An 11,152-nucleotide genomic window follows, 5' to 3' on the forward strand; every position below is an offset into this window, starting at 1 on the left:
CAAGGGTCCTAGGTTTTTTTCTGTGTGAGCCCTCACAGAGCATGCCTTTGGCACCATAGGCTCCAGGTTTCCCCCCACTCTCTTCTTGTTTTACAAGAAGAACCAGGCTCAGTCAGGCTATTTGCACTGATATGCAAGATCCTCAAGCAGGCAGGTTTACAGTTCATGGTACGCACAGACAAGGCCTCCCAGACCATGGATTGAGTCAGTGTTTGCTGCCAGTCTACCCACAGAAACCTCCACATGTCCCTTAATTTGAGTTTGGCGAAGGTAAGTGGGCAGTGAGAAATATCAAAGGTTTGCAGATTTCAATTAATTCAAAAAGCTTGTGAGTCACAGCCATAACCTGTATCCAGACAGGTGGACAGGCATCTGGCTTCTAAGCACTAGAGTTCTGTTCCCAGCAGCATGCTCTGAATCAGCATATTGAATGTCAGTACACTTTGTGGTGATTTCGAACCTTCCTGCTGCTTGCATGGCAGAATCCTTTTCCATGGTAATCCACAATCCCAAAATAATACAAAGAACAGCTGGGGGGGGGCGTTGCTAGCAACACATGGGTTCATGTTTTCATCAAGTAAGCAGGTTAATTTCTGGCAAAGATAGCCAGCTCACCACAGCAGACTCTATGTACAAGCTGTCTACAAATACTCCTTATCCAATTAACCCCCCCACGTCCCCCAACATGGCATTTTCCATCCTTGTGTAACTGGATCTGATAGAGTGACAACTGTCAATATTAATAGTATGTGTCAGAAACAACATATACTAATGCACATGTTTCACAAATTCCTAGTCAGAGCAAACCGAGACTAAAGTACACTGAGCAACTTCTGGGATCTAGACATCAGCCCAGAAAAGGTCACTCACTGTAAGAGGCTGCTGAGTATTCCTCACAAGATTTTTAGAAGAGGACAGTCTCAAGAGGACAGAGTCAGATACACTGGTGATAGTCTGTAACTTGTCTGAGAAAGTGGAGTCTTTTCCCCCTAGTTATTGAATGCAACACAGTATTTCCTTGCAACACAATGGTTCTCATGTAATCACAAGTGACAAATGAAAAAGAAAACATATTTTTTCATTGCTTTAACCTTTAATGCTTTATTTAATACAATCTTTCAATGCCTTCCACTGCATAATGTAATTACACAAGATTTCACTTTAAAAAAATCTTATGAAAATATGGTTTATTTGCTCTTTTGCTATAGAGGTCAGACAGTTCAACTTCACAGTGCTGCAGTGTGTTCTTTGGTTCAGCTATAAGACATTTCTTCCCCTCTGCACAGTGATTCCAGCAAGCTTTCTTTACTTAGCTGAATGCTTCTTGACTATTTCAAGGTACTCCTTTACATCATCAGGAGATCCCAAGACAACAGGCACTCTCTGGTGGATATCCTCAGGCACTATATCTAATATTGCTTGGTGTCCAGTTGTTGCTATTCCTCCAGCCTTCTCAATAACAAAAGCCATAGGATTGCATTCGTAGAGCAGTCTCAGCTAGAAGACAAAAGTCAAATTGGCAGTAGTCAGCCCAGACAACATTGAAAATCATGAAATGTAAATATATTTAGCATTTGATTTTAAATCAGTCAATGTTACAAGCATTCTTTATTTCATATAAACTTTGACTCAAGAATGAAACTGTGTCAATTTTTCTTTTAAACAAAACACAGTGAATGCTGGATTTGCCCAATTTGAGTTCTTTCTTCATAGCTCATGTTTGCACTATGCTATTTACAGAGAGATAAAGTTTGCAAGTTCAACACAGCCATTAACAAGGCAGCAGACCACACAGGACTGTGTGAAAAGAAAGGAAAACACTGGCCCTGAGTGTGCCACTAGGTTTCTCTAATGAATAACTGCATATTATCTGCAACCTGAAGCAATAATTTACGGACAATTACAAAACAGATGAAAGGTCTTTGCTGAATAAACAGTGCCCCTGTCAGCCTATAAGCATGCGATTTTCCCTGACTGACCATCAGACTGACCTGCTGCAGAGAAAGCCAGGCACAGTTCCTCCAGATGAGGCCCTCTTACCAAGTACAATATGCAGATGGTTTTCTCTCTGGCAGAGCTTCTCCTAATGGCCAACTACATTTAGGCTTCTTACAAAATATCTTGTAACAGGAATCTCAGGGTTGTATGGATTGTTTGCTTTGTAATGTTCTGCTTGATTGGGGCCAGCACATTTTCAGCTGAGATGGTACAGAGAAGCCTGTTCGAACAGCGCATCTCCTGGTATGTTCCATAATCCAGATATGTTTGCAGATAAAGAAAAGTCAGTGCAGCTGAAACAGGTTAGCAGTGGCCTTAAAATATGTGTCTGACAAGTGACAGCGTGCAAAGGGGGGCCATATCCACACACAAGAAATGCAAGCTACCAGTTACTAAACACAGGTTCTGCAACAAAAATATTGATCTTGATAGTGAAATGTCTACATAATGTAACTGGGTTTATTCAGGTTTACCTTTCCTTTGGGACTTTTGGAGTTAGCAGGATACAGAAAGATTCCTCCATACACCAGTGTGCGATGCACATCAGCCACCATAGATCCTATGTACCTCCCACCATATGGTGAACTGCCATCCTACAGAAAGACATTTAAAGAAAAGTAACTTTTGAGCATACCAAGTCAACCTCTCCCCTTTAGCAGTCCTAACATCTAATGTCTCCATACTGTGCTTGATTGATAATATTCGAAGTAGTTTCGGAGAATATGTCAGTATCCTCTTCACTTTCTAACTAAGAAAATCCAAGGAAAAGGACTGACAGAAGAATTCAGCATAGATGAGCAGTAATGTCAACAACAGAAAATGCATCTCAGCTCTCACCCTTGGAAAATGCTGGATTTACAGTAGCAAAAAAAATCAAGTGCTAGGAATTAATGTTGGGGGTTTGTCTTTTATAGCAGAAAAAAATATCAAAGAGCAAAAGATGTGATCTTTCCTACTTTTTCCAATCATTTTTGCAGGCTTCTACAACTTTTTGTTGAGAAAAAGTTAATAGTTGACTACCGGTATTATACTCCAGAGAGTAATTTAATTTCTAAATAAACAACATCTTAAGCCTGGGAAAATATTAGATGAAAACACCAGTCTTTTTTCAAAGCAAGGTCAGGAAGTTAGGAAGGGATACTACCACTTAACAGTAGGAAGTGTCAAAGTAATAACTCCAGTGATGACATAAGTAAGGCATGAGAGCAGACATGCTTTTATGGGCACTCCTTGGAGCTTTGGGACTCCTGACACCAGGAAGCTGCACAGTCACAAAGCAGACCTCAAAACTACACTAGATTTCCAAGAGAGAGACACCCTTAGGACCCAGCTTGAGTTACCACTGAGCAATGACCCACTGCCATCTCCACTCAGTTCTCCATCTACTCGGATGTTGCTGTGAGGAAGCAGCAATCTAACATGTCAATAAACCTTCTTCATCATCAGATGAACCTTCTTCTCTGTTTGATTACCAAATGCCCAGTTTTGTCCCCAGTACCATTACTTGGGCCCCCTCCAGGAAGGAAGATAAAAAAAAGAAAAAAGAAAGAAAGGGAAAAAAATGTAAAAAAGGTGCAGTGCAGTACTAAAAAATAATGAAATATCTGGCCACATCAACTACTCCTGTCATTATCAGTCCTACATCAGGTTACATTATAAACAGACAGCAAAGGAAAACAAGTTGTGAGCAGTGCATGAGAGAGTGATTGATCATAAAGTTGGAACTCATGAAAGTTGCTTGTCATCAGAAAATTTCTCTGAAACAGTATCTTTTACCTCAGGGAATTTTTTCTTTTTGAGATACTCTGTGACTGCAGGATCAAAATATTTAGCATAGCCTTCATTGAGACTGTAGATATTTCCCTTCTTTTTTATTTTCACATCCCTTTCCACCAAAATGAATTCTCCAATCGCCTAATGATAAGAAAGAAAAACTATTTGTTAACATTAATTGCTCATTTATTTACAAACCAAGGTAAAACCCAATAATACACATAATTTAATAAAAATCTACTACAACTGCCAATTTTTAAAAATAATTTGGTACCTACAAAAACATGGTCTTTGCAATCCACATGCATAAAACACAGACAGAGCACGAATCCTGGGCTCATACAAGCTTCTTCATTCTACCATTCCAAGCTATCTATTCTTTTTCTATGCCAAAAATTGCTGCCGTCTGTAAATTTGTTTAGCTGTCCACTCATTTGTTAGACTTACAATAAATGTACAGTTCTGAGGAGTTTGGAAACTGAGAGTGCTTGTTGAACCAATGCATAAGCATCTTCAAATAGCTGTAGATATCAAAAAATTCCAGTTCATTTTAGCTTGGAAGCCTGTGGTCAAGAAAGCCAATCTCTATGACCAAGGGCTGGTCTGTTTAGTTTTCTCTATAGTAAATTTCTAAGTCAGTGCTAACAGTAAACAAAATAACATGCATGCATGCTCAAAGTTAAATCTGTTACCTGGATATAGACACAAATACATGCATCTGCTTAAGCTGCTACTAAACAAAGAGCACCAAGTTATATTTCCTGCAGCTTGACCTCTGTGGGTTATAAAAATTCAAGACCAGCAGGTGGCACAGCCTGACTGATTACAAACAAAAAACAAAAAACAAGCAAGGTCACTTTCTGCTGTGATCAGCATAACTTTTATTTTAAAACTCATATAGTAAACACATGCTAGAATGTCAAATGCACCTACACACATCACTTACTCTTTTAGACACCATAGTGGGATCTGAAAACACAAAAAAAGGTTAAATATTTCTGCTCCTCTGGTTTATTAAGGTCTTAGCATTAAGGAAAAGACAAATAAGGCTTAAAGGGCATTCTGCACTGCAGAAACCAGTTCATTTTCAGTATCACATGATTATACACGCTGTGTATTTGCCCCGCTGGCTTAGCTGTCTTCCTGTTGTTGAGTCACACATAGCAGTACTGCAGTGGGCCGGCACAATGTAAGTCCCTTGACATTATTGTTGATGGGTTATAAGTACAAGCACAAGCACACTTATACGTCATTGCTTCATGTTAGCCTGAAAATTGCTCCTTTGTTTGATTTTGTTGGGGACAAAAACTTCTTATAGACAGTACCTTGTTACCTCTAATACAGAAACAAAGAAACAGATGACATTCTCACCGGATCCAGCATGAAGCAGTTGACACCTCCAGTAGAAGTGGCCAGTACCAGCATTGTGGCACTCCCATAGAGAGCATAACCAGCTGCCACAAGATTACGCCCAGGTTGTAAAGCATCTTTCCCAGTAGGTTCAGAAGGGGAGGCCTAGAATAAGAAGGAGCATAGTCCATTTTACTTCATTTCGATTGCTGGTACATAACTAGACTACCTGTGATAGGGACCAGTCTTGTACTCCACATCTAAACACGAGGTAGCACAAATGCTTCCATGAGCCACAACTGAGATTCCTATTGGATGCACAAATACAAATTATATTGAGGATACAAACACATGGATAGAGAAATGCTCTTGTATAAGTCTAGCTGGAATGCAGGAAGCAGGAAAGGATTAAGGAGATAATAAAGAGCTGTGTACCTCCTTGTAGGTGATGATGAACACAGCTCAGAGAAAAACTCTGACGCACAGTTGAAAAGCAAGAAATGAAACATGACTCACTGAGTTCAAAGCAGACAGAAAGTACTTTGTTTTCTTTTGCTTCATACAAAAATGAAGCTGAAAAATAGCTACTTTGGGATATATGACAACACACAAAAGATAATTGAAATGGACAATTGGGTGTGTTTTATCTGACTTAATTTTTACCCCGTGTTGTGACCTGTTAAGTCTGGTATTTCAAGCTCCTCCAGACAAGGTTCTGCCTTTCAGATTGAATTAGACACTTCAAATGCACACGACGTGTTTCAGCTCTGGCCTGTGTTTGAAGACTCTCCTCAGGCTAACAGGACTATTAATAGAGAGAACAAGAAAACCTGAAAGCACATTCCCCAAGTGGATGACAACTACATGGTATTTTGTCTCAAGACAAATACTCATGAAACCTAAGCTGTGATCTGTTTGCAAGGGGTAATTGCTTTAGCTGGCTAATTAAATATCAGCTAGGCTTCTATGTACATATAGGTATTTCATCTTCTAAGAGACTAATGCAAATCCTTCACAAATGTTTTATACAAGTGTCTGTGAAATAGTAGATTTAACTTAAAGCTGGCTCTGAAAGTCTCTTTTACAAACAAGTCTAGTTAGATTTTATTAAGTCTTCCCACACAATTATACTTCATCAAAAGAGGCACAGTAACAGTTTTTCCTATCTTACATGAAAGCATTTTACCTTTCTATAGATTGCAAAGATGGTCCCAATGGAAACAAGACAGTCAATGTTTGAAGAACCATCCAGAGGATCTATGCAGACTATGTATTTACCCTAGAAAATACAAGAGAGTGAACTATATTAGTGACATTATTTACCCACTTTCCCCAAATAAAAACATTCCAGGAGATAAATTTTCTCAAAGACTTACACAGCACTACAAGCTAAAATGCTTTTATAGATTATAAAGGAACTGAATTCAACTGTTAGGAATTCTTTGGCTCCAATTTCATTCTTGATTATAACTGTGATTTGTAACAAAGCAGAGGCTGAGAAATTTTTAAAGTACCTAGCAGATGATGACACAGGAAAGGTGAAGTTTTCCTACACAATTTTTAATATGAAGTAAAAAAATGGGAATACTTTAAAATTATTAGTTTAGCTTCATCTATGCAATTAAAGTCAATCCATTTTAATAGACATCCTGTAATATCTATCATCTAAGCTAAACTGCACTTGCTCTTCTGTAACAACATGGCTTTCTGAATCATAAGGAAAAAGACAAATGAAGATCAGCCTTTTTCAAATAGAGCTAAAAATCAGAGATGTTAAAAAGGCCTTTAACAGATGACATGCCTAAACTATACATTTCACTTTATCTGTGCTCTGAAGCACATGTGGTCAGAAACTACCTTAGTCAGGCTGGTCTTGCTCTGGCTTTTGGGGACTCAAAAAAAATGGTCCCTGTCTATTGTTGGATTAAGGATTCCTGTAGGTATAGGAAATTGCCAGTACAGGGTAAAAAGTTGAGTTAACTGTACCTTTTAAGTATCTTGTTCCCCCCCTTATTTTATTCACAGTCGTGTTAGTAATAATGTATAACAAGAGTGTTTATTCACTTTTCATTTGAATTTATCCTGCATGCCAGAAATTTATTTAAATCCAGCCATGCTTTACTCTGCAAGTAGGAATTCTGGGTAGGAATTGATAAAAACACCATATTAGTTCATATTTAATTTAGAAAAGCATTAACACTGAGCCTCCCTCAGTGATCTTTGAGAATTGTTGATAATATTTGTTCAGACCTAAGGCAATCTGTGTTCATGCAATGTCTATAAAATCAACTTTGAAGATTTCTCAACAGGAAGAGAAAGAAAGAACTGCTTTTCAAATTATGCTTTAATCATTTATTTTTACTAATTTTTTACTCAAATTTTTACATGATCACATCAAAATATTAGATAGGAAAAAGGAACTACCCCTCAAGAAATGCATGCAGATTTGTCAACATAAATAATAAATATGCAAAAATTACTTTTGTTTCATTGTTTGTAAGTCTTTCAGGGGCTTCGAGGAGAATTTGTCTGAATTAAAGACCTCAATATTTGTCCTGCATAGAACAGCTCCTCAGTGTCCTACTGACAAAGTGACTTTACAACAGGGCTTGACTGACTCAGAGCATAGTTCCAGAGATCAGATGGGGTACAAAGAAACATTTCTTCCACAACAAGTAAAAGGTGGGGAAAAAAGGAAGCTGGGGAGGAACAACAGAGAAAAAAAATGAAAACAACAAACATCAGTCTGGAGAGCCGAAATGATAGAAAGGACAGATGTTGACTCACACTCTCTCCACCTACCCGCTCCACCTTCATTTGCCAATATAGGAAAGTACCTGTTTTCTGAAACTTTTAGCAAGTTTTAGTTTCTCAGATCTGAAGCAACACAGCTTTAAAGGCTGATCTGAAATCAAGCAGGGAGAACTTTTAAAGCTACTAACCTGTTTTTCAGTTTCCACTATCACAGCATCTTTGTTTTCTTCTGACACAATAACACATGCACTGAAGGATGACTTGAGCATGTTAATCACCAGGTCATTGGAAAGAATATCCAACTTTTTTACTTGATCTCCTGTCACATTAGTAGACCCAGCAATTCCATAGCTAGAGCAACAGCAAGAGAGAGCATTTCATGAGAACGGAGCACTGTCTTCCAAAGTGTGCTGTTTCTGGCAAACATATACTTGTAAAACCTCTGTAAAATATAGAGCACTTTTAGATGATACCTCAGCCCTCTAAGCCTGCTTTTTATTTACTGTCCAGTGAACTCTTGCTGAGACCTGTTAACTTTAGCAGTGGTGGCAAATCTAGAAGCTGCTGAATGCGAGGAATACAAAACAAAGAATCACTTTTCAGTAGTTTGTAAACTACTGAACTGGAGCAAACACAACTGGAGCAGGCTGTGAAGGCTGAATTACAATTGTGCTTCTTAATGACCTCTTAACTTCAAGACTTAAATACTGTCCCTGAATCCTAGGCTCCTAAGACTTCATTAGAAAACTTATACTTAAAAGTATTATATATATATATTATATATATATATATATGAATATATGTGTGAATCTTATGACACAAGTTATGCTATGACTTCTGTATGTAATATACATACAGACTCCTGATTAGCAATATGATGTGCAAATTGCAGCAGAAAAACTTTGCTCACAGATAAATCAGCTTTTTTATGGTTCATTGTTTTCAGTTTTGATTTTAAGTAGTAAACATTTCCTTGGGAAAAGAACAGAAAAATACAAATAAGAAACACAAATAAAACACTATGAGCTAACCAGAATCAAACCATCTGGCATCTGGAAGTACCAAAGACCATATGACAGGTGATTTTGAAAGCATGCAAAACCAAGAAAGGGGAAGTTTAATTCTTAGAAGAGAAAAACAATAGCCAGCATACATTCAGATGACTCTTACTCCCTTCAGCTGTGGTTCATTGATCACACTGAACACTGGTATTTCAGGGTTTTTTTAATAACACTGAACACATTACTTTAGGAATGCATTGCATTTCTTCAGTTTAATGTGTGAGAGAAAGAAAATTTCTGTCTTTTTCTCTCTCTCTTTGTTACAGTGGCTTGAACATTTTCCTGCAATTGTGAAAGTGCTTTTAGAAAAAAAATGTACTCTGAACACAGTGTTTTAGGAATGGAGGCACAGCAGCAGCTCTCACATCTTGCCCGCTGGGGACTCCCGGGTGGGGAAGGCAGAGTGTCCACTGTGGGGCCTGAAGCTGGGAAGGGTCTGTACATCTTCCCCAGCTGTTCTGCACCTTTCCTGCTGGGCAGCTCTAAGCATATAGTTGAGCCTGGGTCCAAAGAAATGGATTCCAGTGATCCCTATTTGTTCACATTCCCCAACAGCAAAGCAATGTCCTGGTTATAAAACGCAGTCCCACAGTGGGAGATGCACTGCTCAAGGAGGCTTATGAGTTTGAAGCCTGGCACCTCAGCACTGCTGGAGAGTCAAACCCACTGCATATGATAAGGCAAGTCTATTTGCACAGGTATTGAACCTGTGGGCAGCTGTCAAGAGACACACATGTAGGACACAAAAGGAATGGGACCTTAGACTTACAAATCAGGTTACAGATAGGAAACCCTGTGGTCTTTACCAATAGTCATGAAAGGGTTAGCACATAACAATTAAAAATTATCACAGTTACATGATATCTGAAGTCAAAATAGAAAAATAGTTCAAACATGCATAAAGTGGAGGATTTTTGCCTTTTTCTTATATTTTCCACTGCATGGCTTGTAGAGGCAAAACCATTTTGTCTTTACAGTTTCCAGTAAGTGCTGAAGCTGCCCATGTCTAATGCCCTGATCAACAGACAACTGGACGTACGAACAATAAGTAAAATACTTAGGAGGATTAGTTACCTACAACCAGTTTCAGTTATTTCACATTTCAAGAGTTCTAATTTCCTAATGATGCATCTCCAGAGCAACTTCCCTCTGGCTGGTTGATTACAGACACTACTATTCCTAACCAGTGCCCTTTCTAAAAGCCTTAGACATCCAAAGTTTCACGGAGAAACTCTACTTGCTATGATGTAATAGGAAAAAAGCCACACCGAATTTGATAAACACCTCAAAGCATAAAATGGTGCTTTGATACTAAGCAATATGCAATGAGCAATAATTCAGCTATATTTTGACAGGCTTTGTATTTCAGTCTCTTTGTTTGGTCTTATGGTTCAAAGCACCCAAACTTGCTGAAGGTTTGCATGAAGTTCTATTACTGGGAGACATCGCTCAAAGACTGCATGCCTAATACTATTAAAAAGTCATAGGAAATGTATTACTTGAGAAAATCAAGAAACCAAGATGCTAATGGAGTTACAACTGGGTGGGCTGATGCAACCCCACTCACAGACCTTGCTGGTAACCCTCATCCCCATTCCCATCCCCGCCACCCCGGAGGCACTCCTGGACCCGCGGGGATGCGGGAAGGTGCGGGGTGCATCCCGGGACTCACAGGTTGGCAATGCCCGCTTTACGGACGGCGGTGGAGATGGCTTTAATGGCCGTGCAGAGGGAGTTGAGGAGCTGCGTGAACTCCCCGGTGCCTTTCACCCGCCTGCCCTCCTCCATCACGAAGCGGGTCATGGTGATGACATTGGTATCGAAGGTAGAGCGGTCCGTCATGGTGGCGGCGGGCGACACTGCGGACGAGGCCGCCGCCGCCGCCACTTGCCCCAGCGGGGCGGGGCGGGGACACGGGCGAGGCCATGGGCGGGGAGCGGCCCCGGCCCCACCACCCCCACACCGCTGGGCTGCAGGAAGGCGGGACGGGGGTGGGAATGACAAGCGGGAGCCCATCTCATCATCCCCCCGGTTCTCTAAAATATCGGGGAATAGAGGCGGGGAAACCCCAATCCCCGCAAATATACCTTTTTTTTTCTTTTTTTCTTTTCTTTTTTTTTTTTTTTTAAAACCTAATCTTATCTCACTCTTTTACATTGTGGGGGTAGAGGCGGGGGAAGGATGCTTTGAGCATCCGTTATGTGAACGGCACAGAA

General features: G+C 39.7%; 1 protein-coding gene across 1 annotated transcript; it reads right to left on the reverse strand.

Moving 5' to 3' along the window:
• Positions 1 to 1,073: 1,073 nt before the first annotated feature.
• LOC127481490 (fructose-1,6-bisphosphatase 1-like) lies at positions 1,074 to 10,820 on the reverse strand. The gene is made up of 7 exons (XM_051810848.1): positions 10,609 to 10,820; positions 8,064 to 8,226; positions 6,308 to 6,400; positions 5,143 to 5,286; positions 3,775 to 3,912; positions 2,472 to 2,591; positions 1,074 to 1,497 (listed from the first exon to the last, which is right to left on the reverse strand). The coding sequence occupies exons 1-7, from the start codon at positions 10,776 to 10,778 to the stop codon at positions 1,306 to 1,308; spliced, it is 1,020 nt and encodes a 339-aa protein (XP_051666808.1). The 5' UTR covers positions 10,779 to 10,820; the 3' UTR covers positions 1,074 to 1,305.
• Between the last annotated feature and the right edge of the window lie 332 nt (positions 10,821 to 11,152).

Source organism: Manacus candei, unplaced genomic scaffold, assembly GCF_025592945.1.
Source record: "Manacus candei isolate 608988 ecotype Guabito, Panama unplaced genomic scaffold, ASM2559294v1 h1tg000079l, whole genome shotgun sequence".
Lineage (NCBI taxonomy): Eukaryota > Metazoa > Chordata > Aves > Passeriformes > Pipridae > Manacus > Manacus candei.

Coding starts and splice junctions, on each gene's coding strand:
- LOC127481490 (XM_051810848.1), bottom strand. CDS start 10,778: ATGACGGACCGCTCTACCTTCGATACCAATGTCATCACCATGACCCGC. Junction 6,401..8,063: donor TAGTGGAAACTGAAAAACAG/GTTAGTAGCTTT, acceptor TGTATTTTCTAG/GGTAAATACATAGTCTGCAT. Junction 3,913..5,142: donor ACTGCTTCATGCTGGATCCG/GTGAGAATGTCA, acceptor TCTTATCATTAG/GCGATTGGAGAATTCATTTT.